General features: G+C 34.7%; 2 protein-coding genes and 1 long non-coding RNA gene across 3 annotated transcripts in view; all 3 read right to left on the bottom strand.

Annotated features, from left to right (window-relative positions):
• Window positions 1-22508, bottom strand: part of LOC111417718 (putative nuclease HARBI1) — a 351867-nt gene that overhangs the window by 27035 nt on the left and 302324 nt on the right. The gene's annotated exons all lie outside the window — the stretch shown is intronic.
• Window positions 1744-8600, bottom strand: LOC139431785 (uncharacterized). Its single transcript, XR_011641842.1, has 2 exons — window positions 3285-8600; window positions 1744-2666 (listed from the first exon to the last, which is right to left on the bottom strand). It is a non-coding gene; the product is annotated as an uncharacterized lncRNA (long non-coding RNA).
• On the bottom strand, window positions 18498-20588 carry LOC139431842 (uncharacterized). The gene is made up of 2 exons (XM_071200050.1): window positions 20145-20588; window positions 18498-19427 (listed from the first exon to the last, which is right to left on the bottom strand). Exons 1-2 carry the CDS (start codon window positions 20438-20440, stop codon window positions 18539-18541), a joined length of 1185 nt encoding a protein of 394 aa, XP_071056151.1. The 5' UTR covers window positions 20441-20588; the 3' UTR covers window positions 18498-18538.

The raw sequence follows: 22508 nt of genomic DNA, 5'->3' as shown, positions 1-22508 counted from the left end.
TTGAAGATATTGAAGCTGGAAAATTTATACTAGTAAAGGTCCGTGGAGGATCTAGAAAGAAGATGGTTTACCGCTACACGGCAATAATACAGGGAGGAGATTCTGAGGAAGGAAAGCAAGAGATTCAACTCTTAAGGATAAAATCTTTTGATAGGACACGACAATTATTTGCTCTACAACCCGATAATGAATTTCTAGCAGATATAGAAGACGTGATAGCCATTTTGCTAACTCCTACTATTAATAACCTTAACGATAAAGTTACTTATTTATTCGAAAAGGAAATCGATGTTTACGAAATATAACAATGCTCCGCTTGCTGTAATATTTTAGAATATAATATTTCATTTCGTTTTTTGTACTTGAACCAGAAAATAAAGCTTTATTTTGAAAGTCTACCCATAAAATATTTATTTTGTTGTTGCATCATTAATTTGCCCTTGATCAATCCCCGCAGTGAACAATCTCACCCAAACAATGAAAATTTGTACAACTTTTAAACCGATTGACAACAGATTGATCATTTTGTATGCAACTCCCTGCTTATTCTATAGATTAAATTGTTTGTAATCAATCACGCCCCACCTATAGTCTGAGATTGTTCACGACTTGTTTCCCCTTTGCAACCTTTAATTAATTTGTTTTATATTTTTTGATTATTGGATATTGTTCCTGAGATTAACATTTATTGAAACAACTTATCAACAAAAAATATTTTTTACACAGAGAAAATTCACGCAAAAAACCTTTTTTTATGATCAATCTCGCCCCAAACGACTGTACTGGATTTATTTATTTTTTCTCAATAGTGTTCATAAACAGATTTTATTTGCAATGTTAAACTTTAATGTAAGCTAGAAAAAAAGTCCCAAGCGTATTTCCAATAAAATGGCTAATATACGGGGTGGTATCTACGGATATTCGACAGTCAATACTGAAAGTTAGTTTTGAAACTATCAATCGTTTACAATTTTTCAGAATAACTATTTTTTATGAATTAATATTAGTGTACTAACTCTATTATTAGGGGCTTTCACACGTACACACTTTCACGCAGTCTTGGAATGGCCCGTTCCAGTCGCGCAGGTTTGAACTTGCTTGTGAACACATTTTGCGCGCGCATGCTAGGAACGCGTGATACAGCAGTCGAGTTCGGGACGCTTTTATCGCGGAGTTTTGTCTCTTTTGAAAAATATTTTCACGCGGTCTAAAGTGTGGGTTTGTTGTGCAAGTATTTGACATAAAAATAACTTATTATGACTGATACGCGATATTGGTCAAAAGATTTCATGATCAATTTCATAGAGGAATATAAATCTAATCCGTGCTTATGGAAAATAAGATCTAAAGAGTACACAAACAAAAATTTAAAAAACGATGCATACGAAAAGTTGGTGAAACTTTGCCAAAGCATATATCCAGAGGCAAATCGCGATTTTATGGTTAAAAACATTCAGAGCTTGCGAGTATCTTTCCGAAAGGAACTCAAGAAAGTAGAGTCGTCAAAGAGAAGTGGATCATCAACTGATGATGTTTATGTACCATCTTTGTGGTATTTCGACTTGCTATTATTCACGAAGGATCAGGAACTACCCACTGCTAGTATAAGTAACATTCCTAACACCGAGGATAATCAGATTCTTGAGGAGGATGATTTGGAGCAGGATCAGGAAGCATCGGTCGGATTTTCTGAAGAACTTGTCAGCACTCCAGGAAATAAGGAAAATATTGAAAACACCGAGGTAAGTTTATCTGACATGTTATTTTATTACACAGGTAATAGGCATTCGTACAACTGGATACCCTTTCAAGTAATGATAGATGAAGGTACTTATTTAATTAACAAAAAGTTTATGCTTTTCCTTTTCGAAGCATTTCATCTTGAAAGTCTATTTTGCCATCTCCATTGAAATAATGCATATAAGCTTCACGAACTATTTTTGCTGATGAACTAGCATTTCTCGCTGTGACACATGGCTGTAGATTGACCATATCTACACTATTATTTCTCCAGTCCCCCATTTGAATACATCCATCGGCATTATACTGATCGAAAGTTGAACTGGATGAAACTATGGTGTTTTTAGTTTTAACAAAAAATTATGTAATGCGCAAATAGCTAATACTACATATTTTATTTTAGTGGGTGCCATGTTTATTGCTGTGTGGAGAATTCTGAATTTAGCTGCTATTTGACCAAAAGCATTTTCTGTTACGTTCCTTGCCCTGGACAATCTATAATTAAAGATTCGTTTTGCATAATCAAGTTCCTTTTGTGGAAATGGTTTTAAAAAATGTTCATGTAGACTAAACGCTTCGTCCCCAAGGAACACATAGTTTAAATTATTAACAGTTTCGAAGTTATCTGGTAAATTGAGTTCTGACTTCATTAATTTATCGTAAAAGTTCGTGTACTCGATAACACCATCATCTGATAGTCTTCCATTTTTTCCCACATCCACAAGAATAAAGTCGTAATTTGAATTTACTAGCGCCATCAAAACTATTGAATAAAAGTTTTTATAATTGTATTATTGCGCTCCTGAATGAGGAGGAGGCACTATTCTGATGTGTTTACCATCCAAAGATCCTCCACAGTTTATGAACTGCTATCTGTCTTGAAATCCCGTAGAAATATTAAGCCATTCTTCTTTAGAAGTTGGAAACTGCAAAGAAAAAAATCAATTAATGCGGCAGGTGTGAGTGTAGCGAAAAAGCTGCAAAGGATCTCCAAGCCAAGCCATATACGCTGAAAGCCTTATCAATCAAGTACTGGCAAGAGGACTTTTCAATAATTTATCTAGTGAAACCAAATTGTGTGATGGATCCAGCAGATCCAGCATCTACTGTATTATCGCCATTATCCTATCATTCTATTAATATTTCTGAGTCATCAGTAGAACAGGCACAGCACTCAGCAAGTGCTGCATCCAATGATTCGCAGAATCAGATGAATCAATTACCCCAATCAAGTCACGATTCAAATGATACTGCTTTATCGTTTTACGAGAATTCGTTTAGTTTTTTGGATAAGAACGATTAATCGACATTTAAACTGAAAAAGAGTAATTATTATCATAAAGGGTAGTTTTTGATACGTTTGGTTGCCGAAACAGTTACTGGAAATAAAGTTTTGTTTTGAAGTATTTGCCTGCTTTTTAAATCCTTTTCTTTAAATTTTCTACTGCTAAATGATTAATGAATGTTATAAAAATGCTGATCCACTGACATTGGATGGAATTTGTACAATTAAGTATTATTCGTATTATTTGTAGGTTACTTACTTTCATGTATTCTCCTTTCAAAGACTCAAACATGGCCTTACAAGTTTCCGGGATCAAATCACAAAGAGTTGATGTACCAATGCCTGTGGTGAAACACATATCTTGAAGTGATCGACCCGTTGCCAAAAATCTTAGCGTTGCCGTTAATCTTTCCTCCGGACTAATACTCTGTCTCATTACAGTATCTTGCTTAACAATTTTGGGACCAACAAGTTCTAATAATTTATCAAATGTGGTCGAATCCATTCTTAAGTAATTCTTATAGTCGTCTGGGTAATTTTCTCTCAATTGACGTAGAAGTGGCATATGTCCGTGTACCTCACGATCTTGTTTCCATTGTTTGACCCATTCCGTTCTGTTTCGCTGTTTAGACTTTTCCAATATTTTTTTATAAGTATATATGGCAGCAACTGCAATAATCTGATTATTCCTTCGACTTTTAGGCATATTTAACCATCTAAAAAGTAAAAATTATTCAAAAATTTATCAACTCTAGACAAAAATTTCAAACTTATCTGAATTTCCAAACGCCACACTAATCGCGAATGATACCGGAAATGTTTACGTTCACACACACGAGATCGGCGCTTACAGTTTTCAACCGCAATGAAGAATGCGAGATAAAACTGTGTCTGTTTCTACTGCAACAGTCTTGGCATGCCGCGCTCCAGTCCTGTCCTTAGAACGCGCGACGGGAACGGGCCATTCCAAGATTGCGTGAAAAAGTGTAAGTGTGAAAGCCCCTATTAGATCTAAAACTAGAAGCTTTCGGGCTTAACCGTGCGTCTTTAAAAAAGACTCACGATTCGGATATCATGTTGTAACCTTCTTTCCAAACTAGTCCGAAGTATTTTTTTAGACCAACACACAGTAATAAAAAAGAAAATCAATGACGCGTTAAAATGCCAAACCAGACACCTATTTCACAAAAATTATTATCAAGAAATGAACACTGCTGCATTTAAAAATTTTGCAAACGACACAATTCTATTATACAATCAATTATACAGGATGATTTATAACATACGGAGCAGATTAAAAGGGTAGGTACTAGGGGCCAAACTGAAGATGTTTTCTTAATAATATTTTGACTACAACGTAATAATCACAAGTTGAATTAATGGCCGAGCATTTCTTACGATATACGGTATTACACTACGTTTAAAGTCAAACTGCGAATATTTCGGGGTTACTTAAATAACGCATAATTAGCGCCAATAATAACATCTTTGTAATATGGCAGTAACATGTCACGGTTTAATTTTGCGGGAGTTTAATTGTTTTCTATATTTTGTTTTTCCTTTTGAAATTTATTTTCGTGTTTTAAAATTTTGGTAATGGTCGGGGGTGTAGGGAAAAACCCGTTTGATATTTGTCGCTCGTGTATAGAGAGTCGGTCGTGAACGTTCGTGGCAAAAGGAACGTGTTTTTGAGAATTTTTCGGCGAGGAAATTGTTAATCCTAATTTTGGGGGATCTCTCTCGAAAATTCATAAATTGGGCGTATTTAGGAAAACGCAAGTCGTTTAATTGGTTTACGCTTATATTTACACCGGATTCCGGGATTTATTACACATTTTGTTGCATCGACATTTACGGTTCTTTTTTTTTTGGTTGGGATATAAAAACCCTGTAACAGGTACATATGTCTCTCTCGTTTTAAAGATTATTTTTATTTTCTTTTCGTTTTCCGTTTTAAGGGTTTTTAATTTTGGGAATAAAATATTCGACATTTTTTTGGCCACTTTATATAATCATTATATAAATTTAATTATTTTGGATTCGAACAACTGACGACAAATTCTGCAGTATAACTCCGTCACTTTTGTATTACGGTGACGTATATGTCAAACATCTGGACCACGAAAGAAATAGAAAAAAAAAAAGAGAAACTGTGAGTTGCTTTAAAATCTCAGTATCAGTCGTTTTATCGCCAAATATTTATTCACAATCCATATAGTTAGCGCTGCCAATAATTTAAGTAATTTTATATATATAAAAAAAAAGTGATTTCGGATACACTTTAAAGTATTCAACTTTTTTTTTGTTTAATCCATTTTTTTTTGTAAAGGATCTAAATCCTGTATATTTTTTGTTTTGTTTTATTATTAAATTTAATTTTTATTTTGAACTTTAGTAATTTTGTTGATTTGTTACCCTGTCCAACAGCGTTAAATACGCGGGTTTTTGTTGTTGTTTTCATCTTTTTTTGTGTTTGGAACCGGGACTTGCCCTAATATCGGCAAAGCTTTCTTATTTGAGCTTGAGTCAAATAAGTGGCGCCCAACCCACTTCCTGGGAATTGTTTATTTTATTTGTGACGTTTTATCAGTCCTGATTCCACATACAAAATTTTGGTTTTCAATTTTTTTTTTTCGTCGCAAACGGCTATTTAAAAATTTGTTAAAACGTCAAAAACTGGTGTTTGTTTGTTGCGAACCGCTGTGATCCATGTTTTTATTGCTGCCAATCCAGTTGATTTGGTTACCTAGCAGCGTCATGTCATTTAACATTTAATAAACAATGTAATTTAACGTCAAAATTAGAACTATTACAAATCAAAAAGTACAATGACAATTTCCAGTAACGAGGAATACGTAGATATGTTTATTATTTATGGAGCTGCTGGAGAAAACGCTGCACACGCAAGACGCCTGTATTTAGAACGATTTCCAAATCGATAGATGCCTTCAGAAAATACTTTTCTTCGGTTAGTCCAGCGGGGAAGAGAGACAGGAAATTTGCAATCTAAGAAAGGTCTTGGTGGCGGTAGACTAAACAGACATGGAGTGAAAGTAGAAGAAGAAATTCTAAAAATTGTTGATGCGGATCCAAGTACTAGTACTCATCAAATTTCTCAGCAACTCGAGGTTTCCCAGAACTTTGTTTGGCGTACATTGAAAAGTAATAGTTTATTACTTAGTCCATTTGCAAAAGGTGCAAGGACTGACTCCCGCTGATTGTAGAACACAGTGAAGACGAAGAAAAATAAATACAAGGTATCCGCAAATGAAGTGTACAACGAAAGCCCACAAGTACCTAGCTAAACTGGATAAACTAAGCAATTTTGTATATATGTAGATAGGTTGAGTTAAATCATCAATATATTTTTGTCAAGTAACTTGTGTGGTCTTCCGTTGTACACGTCATTTCCGGCCAAAAAATTTAGTATGTTAAAATACTAAATTAGCTTATAGGTTAAAACATAATTTATGGTTATCATTGCATTATTAAACATTTGTCACAAATTAATACAGAAACAGAGAATACAGTAGTTTACTCTATTATTGCAAATAAAATAGTAAAAGTATTTTTTAACTGCTATTTTTTCGAAGAATCTATAAATGCAACAAAAAAAATAGGGGCTCCTATTTTAAAATGTCAACTTAGCTCTTCTTATTTACTAGAAAGCTAGTCTTACTATTATGTATAATTGGTATTAATTTTAAGTTCTTGGTAATAACTAGTCGTTCTATTTCCGTTTGCCGTCATGAAGTTTAAGTTTATTTATACAAAATGTAGAAAAAGGACCAATGTAAAACAGCTGACCCACTGGGAATGCTGACGTGGTCCTTTTTAACTCATGGCATTTCATTTTGGTTTTATTTTAGTTTTTAAGTATTTTGTTATTGGGGTTTATAATGGTGCTATGGGTTAATAAACATTATTATTATTATTAACTTAAGCATGGTATCTCAATTTTGGGACACACAAAATTACTGGAAAACGCAAGAACAACCTTTACAAACCCTACAAGAAGTTTTTAAACGATTAAATCAGTACAATATTGAAATTAATAAAGAAAAAAGTCAGTTTTTCAAAGATAAGATTGAGTATTCCGGTCACATTATAACAAAAAATGGTATAGAAAAATCATCTACAAAAATGGAGGCAATTAATAAAATGCCTAAACCGATTAACATACAAGAGGTTAGAGCCTTTATCGGGTTGATTAATTATTATGGAAGATTCATTCCTAATTTTAGTTTAATTCTGTATCCATTGAATAGATTATTACACAAAAATACAGTTTTTAAATGGACTAAAGAATGTCAACAAACTTTTGATAATGCAAAGGAAAAGTCTTAAATTTCTATTTCAAGTACATTTGAACCCAAAATTGACAATTACAGTAGCTAGAGATGCTAGTCCGTATGGTGTGGGGACAGTACTCTCACATGTTTACCCAAACGGAGAAGAAACAGTAATTCAGTATGTTTCTCAAACCCTTTTAGAGACGCAAAGAAAGTACTTTTAAATAGATAAAGAGGCTTATGCAATAATTTTGGCAGTAAAAAAGTTCCATCAATATCTGTATGCAAACACACTTATACTTGTACCGGATCATAAACCTTTAGTTCAAATTTTTTCTCTAACGAAAAGCTTGCCAATTTACTCTGCAATGAGAATGCCTGACTATATATCCCCGTATCCAATAGTGCCAATGGCTGATACATGAATGTAATTTAAATCCAGATTTGCTTGGGAAGATTTTGTTTACAGACGAAGCCTGTTTTACGCGTGATGGAGTTTTTAATTTCCACAATATGCATGTTTGGTCTGATGAAAATCCGCACGCAACTGATGTTAGAAACCATCAATTTGAATTTTCGATAAATGTCTGGTCCGGCATTGTGGGTGATTTTTTAATTGGACCATTTCGCTTACCGAATCGATTAAATAGTCAAATCTACTTGAACTTTTTGCGTGACAATTTAAACGAGTTACTGGAAGATGTGCCATTAGACGTTATTAGAAACATGTATTTTATGCATGATGGAGCTCCAGCCCACTATTCGCTAAACGTAAGAAAGTATTTAAACGAACGATTCGAAAACAGATGGATTGGTCGTGGAGGACCTGTCGCGTGGCCACCAAGATCTCCTGATCTAACGCCAATGGATTTTTTTGTTTGGGGACATTTAAAAGGTATTGTTTATGCCACGGAAGTTTATACAGAAGATGAACTTTGGCAGAGAATAGTAGTCGGTTGCCAGCAACTAAGAAATCAAACTGCTTTCAATCGAGTGCATAATTCTCTTCGACAACGAGTGCAACTTTGTTTACAAGAGGAAGGACGACAGTTTGAAAATCTTCCGCGATAACGAGTGTGCTAAATGCGTTGCGTGTTGTAATTTTTTTTTTGTAAAAGCCGTATCTCGGAAAATAAATAAGTATTGGACCTATGTGTATTAGGATTTTTTTCTGCATATCGGCGTATTCCGCAAATGTAAATTGAACCATTGCGAAAATAAGCTAGCTTAAATAAGAATAAGTGACAAAATGTTTATTGACATGCAGTTTCTGCGGCTGTTGTTTTATCGCGTTAATGGTGACGCGATATCGCATTCAAATTTAAAGCTGACAATGAAAATTAAAAAATTCCATATCTCGAAAGCCAATGAGTATTGGACCTATGTGTATTAGGATTTTTTTCTTGTTTTTATCTCTACTATCACCTGCCAGCGTGTGTGAAGTTTGTTTATTAACACCCTGTATATGTATATATACAGGCAGGGTGGTTCAGTTTTTAATCGGGAAACTTTACTAGTACTTGCCAAAATAATATAATTTTTTTTTTTAAACATAGGGTCGCAACTCTTTTGTTTTCGAGGTATGAGCCGTCAAAGTTGAGCCAAAAATTTACATTTTATCTTTTATTTCGGGTATGTATGTACAGGGGTGCGTAATTTTTATGGGCACTTTTTTTCGGGTATAAGTAAACCGTAGAATTTGAAATTTAGTATCTATGTACTACTGGTTAGTACCTTATTTTCAACCATACCTTAAACTTCCCTAGCGCCCTCTAAGGGGATGAAATTCACAACCGCTTTGATTTTTTTATAACAATTTTTTAACGCAATGGACAGTCGCGGCATGTTTTTAAACGTTTGGCGAACCAAATAAAACGCAAAGGTTGTGTGCAACCAACTCAGAACAAAGGCTTGCCGATTCGAAGAGTCAGAAGAGAGGAAGAAAGCACTGCTGAAGTTCTTGAAGCGGTGAACTTCAATCCACACGTTTCTACACGCCGGATTTCGATAGACTCAACATTAAGCCAATTAACAGTATGGAGAATATTAATGGAAAATCTTTACCATCTTAGTGTCCCTCGGCTCTTGACGGACGAGATTTTGAAAGAAGCCTGTCTTTTTGTAATTGGATTTTGGATCAAGACGACGATTTTCCTAGGCGTGTTCGTTGGACCGATGAATCGCTTTTTAAAAGTAATGGAGAGGCAAATCTTCATAACACCCACAACTGGGCAAGGGAAAATCCGCACTAGGTGAGATATGTTGACAATCATCACTTATGGACCCTCAACTAGTGGAGTGGTATTATAGAAGAGCAAATAATTGGTCCACATTTCTTTAATACGGCTCTAAATGGAGAAACATACGCCCACTTTGTACAAAATGTGCTGAACATCTACAATTTGGGCGATGTATCCTTACTTGCAAGGACAACAATGTGGTATCACCACGATGGATGTCCTTCACATTTTGCAGTTGTTGCACGTAGTTTAATTGACCAGCATTATCCCATGCGTTGGATTGGTCGTGGGGGTCCAGTGGAATGGCCACCTCGATCACCAGATTTAACTCCACTGGACTTTTTGCTGTGGAGCCGAATTAAAGAAATAGTCTACATGGAACCGCCTACAACAAGGGAGAATATGATACTCCGAATTCGTCGAGCATGCCAGTCCATTAGCGCTAACGAAATTCGTCGTGTAGTTAATGCTGTAAGGAGGCGAGCAAGAAGGTTTGGATGGCAACGTTTTTGAACGTTAAAGTTTCTTTACGTTCATTTTTGTTCTTAAAATTTTAAATAGATGTATTAAAAATCATTGTTATTGTTTGTTCAGATTGTTATTTAATTAATTACTTCAGCATTTTTTATAACACATGTTTAGTTATCATTACTGTAATCATCAATAGTACTTAAACGTTGCAATAAATCTAAGAAGAGTTAAAGCAAAAGTTGTTTGTTTTTAAAATATCTATTCTACGATAAAGCTTAAAATTTTTTTACATCGGGAAGCGTTGTTAACCTTAAGAGAGAGAAAAAGAAATATAACCACAATGATGCCGCAACTATTATTGCCCTTAATTCCGTGGAAGCACATCATACACAATCATTGCGGGTTGTGTAGATTCACGATCTCTTAATGTTAGTAAATCGGAATTGCAACGAATTTATAAATCCACTAAAGTAAAGCCAGTCAAACCAAAATTTGTGCATACCTCGAAGAATGTGCAAAAGAAGTATCTACGATCGATACACGTGAGCAGCAAGTAAAAGCGACTATTCGGGGTGAACGGTCAATGTTTATTTAAAGAAACAAGTATGTTATGTAAATTATTTAAAACGATGCATAAAAGCTATGGAAAATGTATACATATGTAACAAAGGCAAGAAGTTTTGTATCGTAATTGAATTAGATACCTTAATCGTGAAAATGCAAAGCACTTCTCTTAATATCTATCACAAATTCAAAACTACAGGTTATGTTACAGGTTTTCAAAGAATTATCAAAAAAAGGCATCTTTTAAATTAAAAGCCATCGAATTCAGAAACAAAGTACTTCTTAAACAAAATTTAAATTTTATTGAAAGAAAAAATATTTATTAGACGTAAAATCAGATTCCACTATTAGAAAGATGAGGTCAGAAGCATGAATAGAGGCCAAGACGATTTTCAAGAATTAATTTTTATGTTTAAAAACTATCCAAATTACATTCAAGAAATTTCATTGCCATTTAAAGTAGAACTGTTTAATGTTGAACAATGTTTAAAACTTGAAATAGAATCAAATAAGATTACCTATAGGTATTGTTTAAAAAATAATCATGTATGTTCATTTCTTCTCAGTTGTTAATTGTCAATAGAAAATCTCGACACAATAAAAAGCGCATCTCTATCTCAAAATAATTCTTCGAGTGGTGCGAATTAGTGACACGGACAAAGGTACTCAATCTCTTTTTCTATATTTGTTTTTTTACGCGAACGTTATAAAATTAAAGTGAAGATCCGAAAAGTCCTTTATAGTTTATCGACATAAAGAACAACTTGAAATACTAGTCGGTGAATATAAAAAACACTTCAACTTGTTAATCCATTTTGATGCCACCGGCAATATAATAAGAAATTCAACATTATCAATCCATTATTACATTCGGTGATATAAAACGATGTTTTCCAATATGCAGTTTACTGTCATCCTGGCACGATTCAAACACGATTTGTAACTTTTTAAGCGACTTTAAATTTTTTTTGTGAAAAACGCAACAGATGGCCTGTATTTTCTGGTGTTGTAACAGACTTCAGTGTTGCAAATATACATGCTATATGTAAGGCTTTTAATCAGGTAACATTCATTGATTATCTCCATGCCTGAATGGCCCAGGTGGACAATTCCAGTTCTATACAACGAAAAATAATATCAATGAATTTGTGTTGTAGCCACTTCACGAAAATGGTATCTAAAGATGTCGATTTAGTAGTAAAGGATAAAAAGCATCAAAAATGTTTTAAAGAAGTTTTATTATTTTAAAAAGTAATGTTTATTCTAGGCGCGTGCTACTAGAGCATCACGATTTGCTAAAAATCAGATTAAAACATCCGCTTGATAGCAATGATTCCGAAGAGTTTGCCCATATATCATGTAGTGATAATAACCCCACAAACTCCTTATATGTTTACAGCCCTTTTTTTCAAAAATGTGTCTCTGTATTAAAAAATGTTATCATACCAACAGCGAAAATTTGGCAAAACTCATATTAAATAAATATATTCCATATTGTCCGCTATGGACTGCAAGTATGTGTCGATTATACCAAAGAACTAGTAATACTGCAGTAGAGAACTACTTTGGTAATTTGAAATGAAACATTTTAAATGCTCAAACAAATTTAAAGTATTTACGCTTTATAAGGCTCTATAGGAAACACTGTATTTCGTAGTTTTGTGATTTGGTAGGTTTCCATATTCAAAATAAAACAGATTTCAAGAAGAGATTTTATTTTCTGGCGATGACAACCAATCTAATCTAACTTAATACAGCGCGACACCGTGTTCGCCGTATTAACGAAATATAACACCGGATACCAGGCACGCATCGTGCAGAGGACTGTAACATCGTTATACAAAGAGGTTAGCTTAATATAAAGAAATGTGATTTAACTATGAAAGGCAAGAAAATGATAAATAACGAAATACACCCCAAAGAGTCTTGGAAAAAGAAGAAGAAGAGAATTGGCACACATTTATCGGCAAAATATTTAAAAAATACATCGATACAAGCTATTTCTATTATCGGATTCAAAAGTTTTTGCCCCTCACTTTGAACGCGAATAACAAAAAAACTACTCCGTAGAAAAAATCAAGACCACCTTTGTTGGACGCGAAATTTAATTGTTTATAATGTGTGGTGATTTCAAATTTTTTCTCCCACTCGTATAGCAATTGTCACAGGTATAAAGAAAAAATGTACGCGATTTCGGACGAACGGCGAAGAAGCTCGACTTTGCGATTTTTTTACACAGGAACGGTTCATCGAAAAAAATCTAAATTTCGACCACACATTGCCTAAAGTGTACTAAACATGCCAGTGTTTTTATTTTTTGATTTTACTGACCCATTTTCAAAAAAAAGTACATTATGTGAAGTAGTGATATCTCGATAACGCGTTATCGTATGAGATTGAGGCTAACATCATTTTGACCGCCTGATGAAATTGAATAAAACCCTAACCCTCATTGTACATGAAGTACTCAATGCGATTTTATAATGAGAGTTAAATGAATTCGCGCGAATCTATTTCCGCGGGTGTGAGGAGCGGAGGAAGCTTACGCCGGCCGGGCCTCTTCGGCATTATGTGGCGGGGAGGCATCTTCAAACGTATAGGATAGGAACGGCTTAAGCACACTGTATAAATTTTTGTTATTTTTTGCATTTATTTTTCAAATAATTTTTTAAACAAGTCACTATTTTTTACTGGTAACCACAATTTATTGTCTGCTAGATTAACAGTATCACTGTTATTATTCGTGGGTTTATACAGGTAAACGTCGTTTTGCGCCGGTTTGGTTTACGCCGATTCACAATTACGCCGGTTGGTGCTGGCGTGGGATTCCCCGGTTCGCCTGACATCAGACGACAATAAAAAAATATAGAGAAAATGGAAAAATGTTAGCATTGTGGATTGATGATGCCAATCAAAAGAATATTCCTGTAACACAAGCAATCATATGCGAAAAAGCACTATTGATTTTTCTGATTTGAAGGCGCAAGAAATCACTGACGAAACTTTCTTGGCAAGCACTGGGTGCTTCACAAGATTCAAATCTCGAACCAATATCCGTTCAAACCTCGAGCGGCGAGCGCTGATGTAGCAGCAGCAGCAGCTTACCTTTAAAAGTTTCAAGAAATTGTGGAACAAGGGAACTACCTTGCAGATCTCATCTTCAATTTTGATGAAACAGGCCTCTATTGGAAGAAGTTGCCATCGAGAACATTTATTTCGCGACAAGAACGTAGTGCTCGTGGATTTAAAGCCGCCAAGGATAGACTGACGGTCCTCTTCTAATCAAATATTTCTGGTTCTTTAAAACTTAAGCCAATGGTAGTGTACCATTCCCAAAATCCACGAGCTTTTAGAGGTCTTGACAAAAGCTAAGAGGGACGAAGTGACAAACAATTGTTTAAACGGCGTTTGGCGTAAACTTATTCCTGGATTTTACAAGGTGCAAGTGTAGAAGTGGTAAATAACATTAACATAAACGAAGACATTATCAGGTTTACACGCCAATGTGGATTCAAAGACGTTACAACTGAAGATGTGACCGGACTGTTAGACGTGCATGAATAACCAATCTCAAATCAAGAATTAGAAGAGTTGATAGAGGCATATGATCGCCCTCAATCAAAAAATCCCGAAGAAAAAGAGGAGGATGAGAAAGAAAATGATAGGAAAATCCTAAAAACGGACCATCTAACTCGTATCCTTTCCTCTATAGAAAGATTAACAGGTGAGCTCTGTGACATAGATGGGGATTACAATCGAAGCGCAAATGTTAAAAGAAGTGTCATAGCTGCCCTCCGACCTTATGCTATGATTCTGCAAGAAAGGAAGCAATAATCAAAGCAAATGAAACTAGATGTTTTCAAAAAAGTGTGAGACTTTAATTTAGTACCAACGAACTAGTGTATTTATTTCAAAAAATTTATTATTTATATCAAGAGATTATTATTTATTTTGAATATATATAGGATATGTATTAAATAAACATAACAGGAACCTAACCTTATACCGTCCATTATATTTGTGTTCATTTTACGCCGATTTTGTTTACGCCGGTGTCTCTCGGAACGGAACCCCGGCGTAAAACGACGTTTACCTGTATACGGTTTTACAGAAATGAAAGCAACAACCAATTTTTCGATTATTTACGATTATTCTGGAAATTATATTGATAAGACAGTTTATATATAAGTAAATTATATATAGTAGAATAGTGGTTTATATACAGGGTAATTCAAATTCGACCCCCACCATTAGGATCTCAGAAACCATAAGAGATACAGAAATGGTTAAATGGGGGCAAAGTTGCGTATCTTAGAGCTCATCATCTTTCAACTAAGTTTTTGGATCTAGCCAAAAACTTAGTGGTTTTAGTTTTTAAAATATGGCCGAAAAACAAAAAAATTGCTTTTTCGCTTTTTATTTAAATTGAAAAAACATTCTTAAGGCAACTCTTTCTGACAAATATTATGACACAACTAGAAATCGGAAGCCATTCAGAAATATTGGTTGACATTTAAATCGGAGCTTCCGTTACTGTCACAATTAAAGATACCTCGTTTCATTCGACCTACAAATAGTGAAATCACTGAATTACATTTATTTTGCGTCGCTTCGATGTCTGGTTACTCGCACGCATTGCGACAATTCGCACCGGTCATGAGATAATGCAGCGCCCTACAATTAAACTCTCTCCCTTACCAGTTGCAAATTAATTTTCTTATTATTTTTTAAGTTCTTTGCTACGTTTAAAAACATTCATTTTTAGGTGGGTGGATGTTAGCTCAGCGCTATTAATTTAATTGTTATTTTCAAGTAGTCGGTTTTGTATTTTTTCTTCGCAAAAATAGTAAAATATGGAATTCTGGTGCGGATGCTCTACGAAGCAACATCAGGATACATTTGTAATTTCAAAGTATATTCAGGCGCAGGAGCAAGGTTACAAGATACAGTTTTATCAGTTTTAGATCCCTATGTGGGATTCCATCATCATAAGTAAAAAAATGAAAAGCAACTTATACCTGTTATACCTGTCATTATAAATTATTAGCAACTTTGATATTTTTAATAAGCATAATGCGACATTCTTTAAGGAAATCATGAATTTCAATCAACTTACTGACATGCCGCAAGTTTATTTTGAATGTAGTAAAAACAGTAATCAGGCATTGCGACTTTAAATGGAACGTTTTTCGAAAAGAGATGTTCCAAATCGTCGTAAATTTAGCCGACTTGAAAAAAATTTAAGGAAGTTTGGAAGTTACAAGAAACCGAAGGTTCGAATTTTTTGAAAATGTGGACCGGACTGTTAGACGTGCATGAATAACCAATCTCAAATCAAGAATTAGAAGAGTTGATGGAGGCATATGATCGCCCTCAATCAGAAAATCCCGAAGAAGAACTAGACGTTTTGTTAACTGTTCAAGAAAACGCCAAAACCTCGGTTCGAGAAGTTGCGTACATTATTGGTACGTTTCCTCCGACGTTATAGTCTACATATCTTAATATCTGAGAGTAAGTTTCTGAAGAATACCTTCTTTATATATTTATAATACTACACACTTTTTGACGTTGTAGGTATAAAACTTTATTTGCTATTTTAAAATCAAAATCAAAAACCCACCAACACAAAAAATCTAAAACTTTTAATCAAAAGGAATTGGAAAAATTTTTAAACGAAGCACCCGATGAAAATATCTGTTAATGAAAATGGTGGTTGTGATAGGGATTGATTATGGGAGCGTGTCGGTCTGACGAATTAATAAATATAAAAAACCACGGATATTGTAGAAGGCAATAATCTGTTAATTGTGAAAGTTCTAAAAACGAAACATTACAAACCTGTCATTTGTTGTAACAAATTCAGATAGAAACACTATTAAAGGCGTAGAAATTTATCAAAAATATAAAGCATTGCGACCAAGAATATTTGGCGAAGGAAGGTTTTTTCTAACTTTCAAGAAAGGAAAATGTACTGTCCAATCAGTGGGTATAAACTAGTGATGGAACGGATAATGATTTTGCGAAACCATTATTGCGATATTTGAACAAAAATGAAATTATTAAGAAAGTTGATAAGATATGTCAACTTATTTGGATCCAAGATACAAAATGATCTTTTTTAATGCAGATTTAACAAATGAAGCAAGAAGATGGCTTTTATTGGAAAGACTTGCAGTTCTGTTAGTAATAAATGTGATGATGAATTACAAGCGAAGAGACAAAGACTAAAAGAAACTGCAACAAGGATTTAATTCATATATCGTTTTGCGATTGTTATCATGAGGTTGCTGATGACAAACTTGAAATAAATAAGGTTGTATTAAATTAAAAAAAAGTGCTATTGGGGTTTAACTTGTTAATTATTAATTTGTTTATTATTTGCAGTGTCCAACACCTACAAAAGATACTAATCGCTGTGAATGGTGGAGTACTAATAGGTTTTTAATAACCGGCCAAAGCCGGATATTTGGTTAACTATCCGGTATCTCCTGGTAATACCCAGAGATGTAGCAAATATCTTAAAATTACAAGATACGCATTTATTTACTGGTCACTGTTTTCGCTGAACATACGCCACATTACTCGCAAATGCTTCCATCGACATTTTAACCCTAAAAAGACATGGAGGATGGCGATCTTCAAATGTTGTCGAAGGTTATATAGAAGATTCGCTTACAAATAAAGAAGAAATTGCGGAAAAATAATAAATTACAGGAAATGAATGGTAACAATACGGATATGAAAGGACAACAGCAAGTGACTGCGTATCCAAGTTAGAAACTGACAATTTCGAGGACAGGATTGAACAAAAATACATTACTACACCTTGCTATTGAATTAGAAGCGGCAGCACATGGGACAGAAAACGAATAAATAGTTAGGAGAGAAATTACAGAAATAATCAATAAAAATAAAACTTCCAAATTTAACATGAACAATATAAATATTATTAGAAATATAAAAAAATAATAAATGACAGGGAAATGAATTATGACAATACGGATATGAAAGAACAACAGGAAGTGACTGAGCAGCACTTCGTTAGAAGTTAATCAGAATTAGTTGGAATAGATCAACCAGTTATGGTGGAACATGTAGTTCTATTGAATAAAATTGATGAACGTGAACATTTCATTCAATGAACGTGTAGGGTTCATCCATTTATTTACTAAAATGTTATTATTATTAAAATACATTTTTATTTATTATATCGTGAATTTGGTGACCCAGAAGATTATTTGAACTTGTACCCGAAGTGATATTTTGAACTGCCTCCGACAAATATTTTGAACCTGCGCTCTATCCATCCCCAATAAAGACTCCTGTCAGTCGACAGCTCAAGACAGTTCCGTCAGTTAAGCTAGGTACATAGTGTCGACAAAGTCGCGGCGACAAAGACGCAAAGAAGTCGCATTCAGTATAAAATGCATGTAGTGTTCATAGTAACTGCGACAAAGACATTGTCGCGGCTGTGCGCGACTTAGTTGCATCTCGACAAAGACGCACCCATACGCAGCCTAGTGTAACGTAAATAGTGCCGTAAAATTTGTGTTCATGCTATCGCGTCAGTGTCGCTGATATTAAAAAAAGTTGAAAAATTCGCTATTCCGCATGTTTATATTTTTGTTTTAAGTTGTAGAGGGCGCTCAACTCGAGTTACATTCAGCTTATATTAATATAAGTTAATCGTTGTAGAACGAATACGTTTGTTTGTTAACAATACTTGACAATAATGTTTGACATCGAAAAATTTATTGATGCTATTGAAGAGCGTCCAGCTCTATATAATTTAGCAAATAACGACTACCATAATCGTGACTTAAAAATTAGGTTATGGGAAGAAATCGGAGAAATAATGTATTTAGATTGGGCTAAGTTAAATAATAAAGAAAAAAACGAAAGAGGTAAGTTAAAGTGTAATAATGTACTTTATTTCATGAAATAATTTAAATGTAATCATATTGCCAAGAAAGTGCACCTACAGAGGACACAAAATAGTCGGCAAATTTTTCCCTCGTAGCTAATGCAATATTTGAACCACCTCCAGTCGCAATAGGCTCAATATTATCGAATTGAAAATCTTGTACCTCGTCATTGTTGTGCGACCCATGATTATCTTTTCTTATTACAAAATTATGTAGTATACAAGCTGCCTTAACAACATCTGTAACAAAGTCGGGATCTAAATTTATTGCAGTATGGAAAATTCTCCACTTATTAGCAAGGATTCCAAAGGCACATTCAACATAACGCCTTGCTCTCGAAAGTCGGTAATTGAATATTCTCTTTCTGACGCTCAAATTTTTTCTGCTATAACCTCTTAAAACATGTTTACTACAACCGAAGGCATCATCTGCTACAATCACCATTGGTGTTTTTATTTTTGTTTGGAGTATAATGTTATCTTCCGGAATGTTTAACGTGTTGCTTTGTATTCTCTTAAACAACGAAGAATTTTTGAATACATTACTATCTCCACTTTTTCCATATGCACCTACATCAATGGCCGTAAAGCAGTAATTGCTATCTACCAAACCAAGTAACACAATAGAGAAAAAATGTTTATAATTGTAGTATAAAGAAGCACTATGTGGTGGTTTAACAATTCTGATATGTTTACCATCGAGGGCTCCAATACAATTTGGAAAATTGCTATTCCGGAAGAAATCGTCTGAAATTTTTTTCCACTGTTCTTCTGTGGGTTCCGCTAAAAACTCGTTCACCTTAGTATTCCATACAGCACAACATGTTTCTCGAATAATATTGGACACAGTTGATACACCAACACGATACTCAAATGCCAATGATCTGAAGGAATTGCCCGTTGCTAAGAATCTAAAACGTAGGAGCATATTATTATAAAACTTTTAAAATCATATTATTTTAGGAAAAACCATGCAGAAAAAATGGAAGTCTGTAAGAGACAGCTTTAATCGAGAGTTAAGACTTCAGAAATTTCAGAAAAGCGGAGACTCGGCAACAAACAGAAAAACGTACGAATATTTTAACAAGCTTTTGTTTCTCTTGCCCAATTCTGAAAATCGTGAAACAGCTACTAATGTTTCGGTACAACTAGACGATAACGGAAATAATAATAACCTCAGTGAAACTCCATCTACATCTGGAACTCATAAAAAGAAGCGCAAAAGCAATTTTGAAGAAGAACTACTAAACATTTTACAATCCAAAAAGGCTAAATCTAATGACATTGAAAACGATAGTGATAGAATGTTTCTTCTGTCGTTTTTAAACGATATGAAGACGTTGTCTCTTCAAACAAAAAACTGGGTGAAAATGCAATTTATGCAAATAATGCAGCAAGCTACAACGGGGTTAAATGTCGGTCAACTTTCTCATGCAATAAATGTCGGACCATCAACACCTCAAATTAACCGACATTCAATTATACCCTTTAATTGTGAATCTACAGGCCATTCATCACAAAATTTTGAATCTCCTAGTCCAGCTGCGTCGTCGACAATGGATTCCGATATATATGATATGTACACACATTTATAATAATATTTAATAAATGCTTTCGTTATTACTTACCTGAGTGTTATTGCTACCCTTTCTTGAACAGTTATTCTTTGCATAATATTCCAATTTTTCTTTGAGACCGTATTTTTAACATTATTGCATAATGTATCAAATGTACTAGGTGTCATACGGTAATAAGCAAAGAACTTATCTTCATTCTCGCGTAATGTTATATGTAACGTGTGAAACTGTCCGTTAGTAAATCTATTTCTATTTATTGGATGAACAGAATATCTCCTCTGTCTTCTTTTCTTTCTTAAATGTCTGACAGCTAGTAATGCTACACAAGCATCATCAACGAAATCCATCTTTGAATTGCCAACAAACTGCACTACATGACGAATTTGTTCGACAATGTCGTGTCGCGGACAGTTTCAATTACTAGCGACAGCGACACGACATTGTCGCCGCGACTTTGTCGAGACTATGTACCTAGCCTTATACCAAGTCGCTATCCCATCCTTGAAACCGTCAAACCTACGGTCAGGTTTACAGGCGTATGCCGGTGATCCATTATCTTTCATTAATCCATTTATCTTTCTACAAAGCTAAACATATAAAGAGGAATCAGAAATAAACTAAACGTATTTCTTGACAATTTTTATTAAAAATGATGGATCCCGCTGATGGTGACAATTCCGTCAAATCAATCGCGAACTCAACCGCCAATTCAAATGCGAACTCAACCGCGAACTCAACTGCAAACCCAACCGCAAGCTCAACCACAAACTCAACCGCGAACCCAATCACGAAAACAACCAGGAATTAACTATTAACATGTCACCACAGCGAGTTTTCTTTGTTTCTATTTTATGTTCTATTAAGGTTAAATGGTAGAAATGTCACTTGTGACAATTTTTTCACTTCTCATCGTTTGGCACGTGAGCCGAAAAAGCGTTAAATGACTGTTGTCGGCACCATTCGCAAAAATCGCAAAGAAATTCCTCCAATTTTAGTTAATATGAAGAAGCATTGCCTCACACAGAATTTGTTTATGACCATCGTCTTCGGGCGTGTATGTTATCAAACGTTCCAAAGAAACTTAGGTTTGTCAGTTTATTGACCACCTACAACTGTGCGAATTTACAACAACGATTCTGAAAACCCCGAAAAAAAATCTGACATAATAAAATTTTATAATAAAACAAAGGGTGGTGTCGATGTGTTGGATGGCCTGTTGCACTGTTTTGTAATATACTCGACATTTCTCCGTACAATGCCTTTGTTTTATTTACTAAACTGAACGCAGATTGGAACATTTTTGATTGAAATCGGCCAAGCTTTATGTTTCCCATACATCAACCAACGAAATACCAAGCCACGGGGTACAAATGCACTGGCGGTTCTAAATATTGTGAGAGATAATTCAAATGTAGAACCATCAACGCAGCGTGGTTCAAATACACTAACATCATCATCATTAGAACACGCACCAGCGATCAAAAGAGAGCTCGTTGTCACATGTGCCCATCTCACTAAAGCGCTAATTTATGGAACGTCTAATTCAAAGAACAGATTATGACTGACACAATTCAAACAACATCAAAAGGAAACCGTTCAAGAGCAAGACATAACAGAGCTACAGACAAAAACTTACAAAAAGACCTAACATGATTGACGCTTCCACGAGCACTTTGGACATGGACTTTGACGAGGAGGGCAAACGACAGGAACAAACAAACATAAATCTCTCGCAGGTAGAATAAGAAACGTAATAGACAGGTTCACAACTTTGAAAATACGACGAAACAGACGGACAGAGACGAGTGACAAAGCTGAAAGGGCGATATTCGAGGATGACACTTCAAATATTGATAAAATTAACAAAGAAAAAGAAAATGAAAACAATGACTACATAAACAATCCCAACAGACTATATATCAAGCTGGAAGAAACATATAAGCTGAGCAGACTAGAGGAGCCACAAATGTTGACAACAGCATTAAGACATTTAATAAGATTAAAACATCCAAAAGGTAAGAGAATTACCTTTCCAGTTCCAGAGGCAGTTGATAGAATCCACCTTAAGTGTGCGAATCTACCAACTGACCTGGACATGTTAAAACTCTATATAAAAGAAATCTACGATAGACGGGAGGAAGTCCTTGACATAACAATTCTATACGAGGACTTTGTGAAGACACATGGCAGGCTTGCTTTTGACTACAATGCAAAGTGGCCGCAAAGTCATATCCACACCAGACATCCCTGATGCCGGACATTAGAGTATGTCAGATAAACGCTCAGGGTAGCAAGACTGCCATGACGGAACTGCTCCTCGTAGCAAAAAAGAAAAAGTATGACATAATATGCATACAAGAACCCTATACCATAAAGGGGAAATGTCAGGGACTTCCACCAAAAACGAGAGAAATA

Source organism: Onthophagus taurus, chromosome 11 (assembly GCF_036711975.1).
Source record: "Onthophagus taurus isolate NC chromosome 11, IU_Otau_3.0, whole genome shotgun sequence".
NCBI lineage: Eukaryota > Metazoa > Arthropoda > Insecta > Coleoptera > Scarabaeidae > Onthophagus > Onthophagus taurus.
This window is presented reverse-complemented; position numbering and strand designations above follow the sequence as displayed.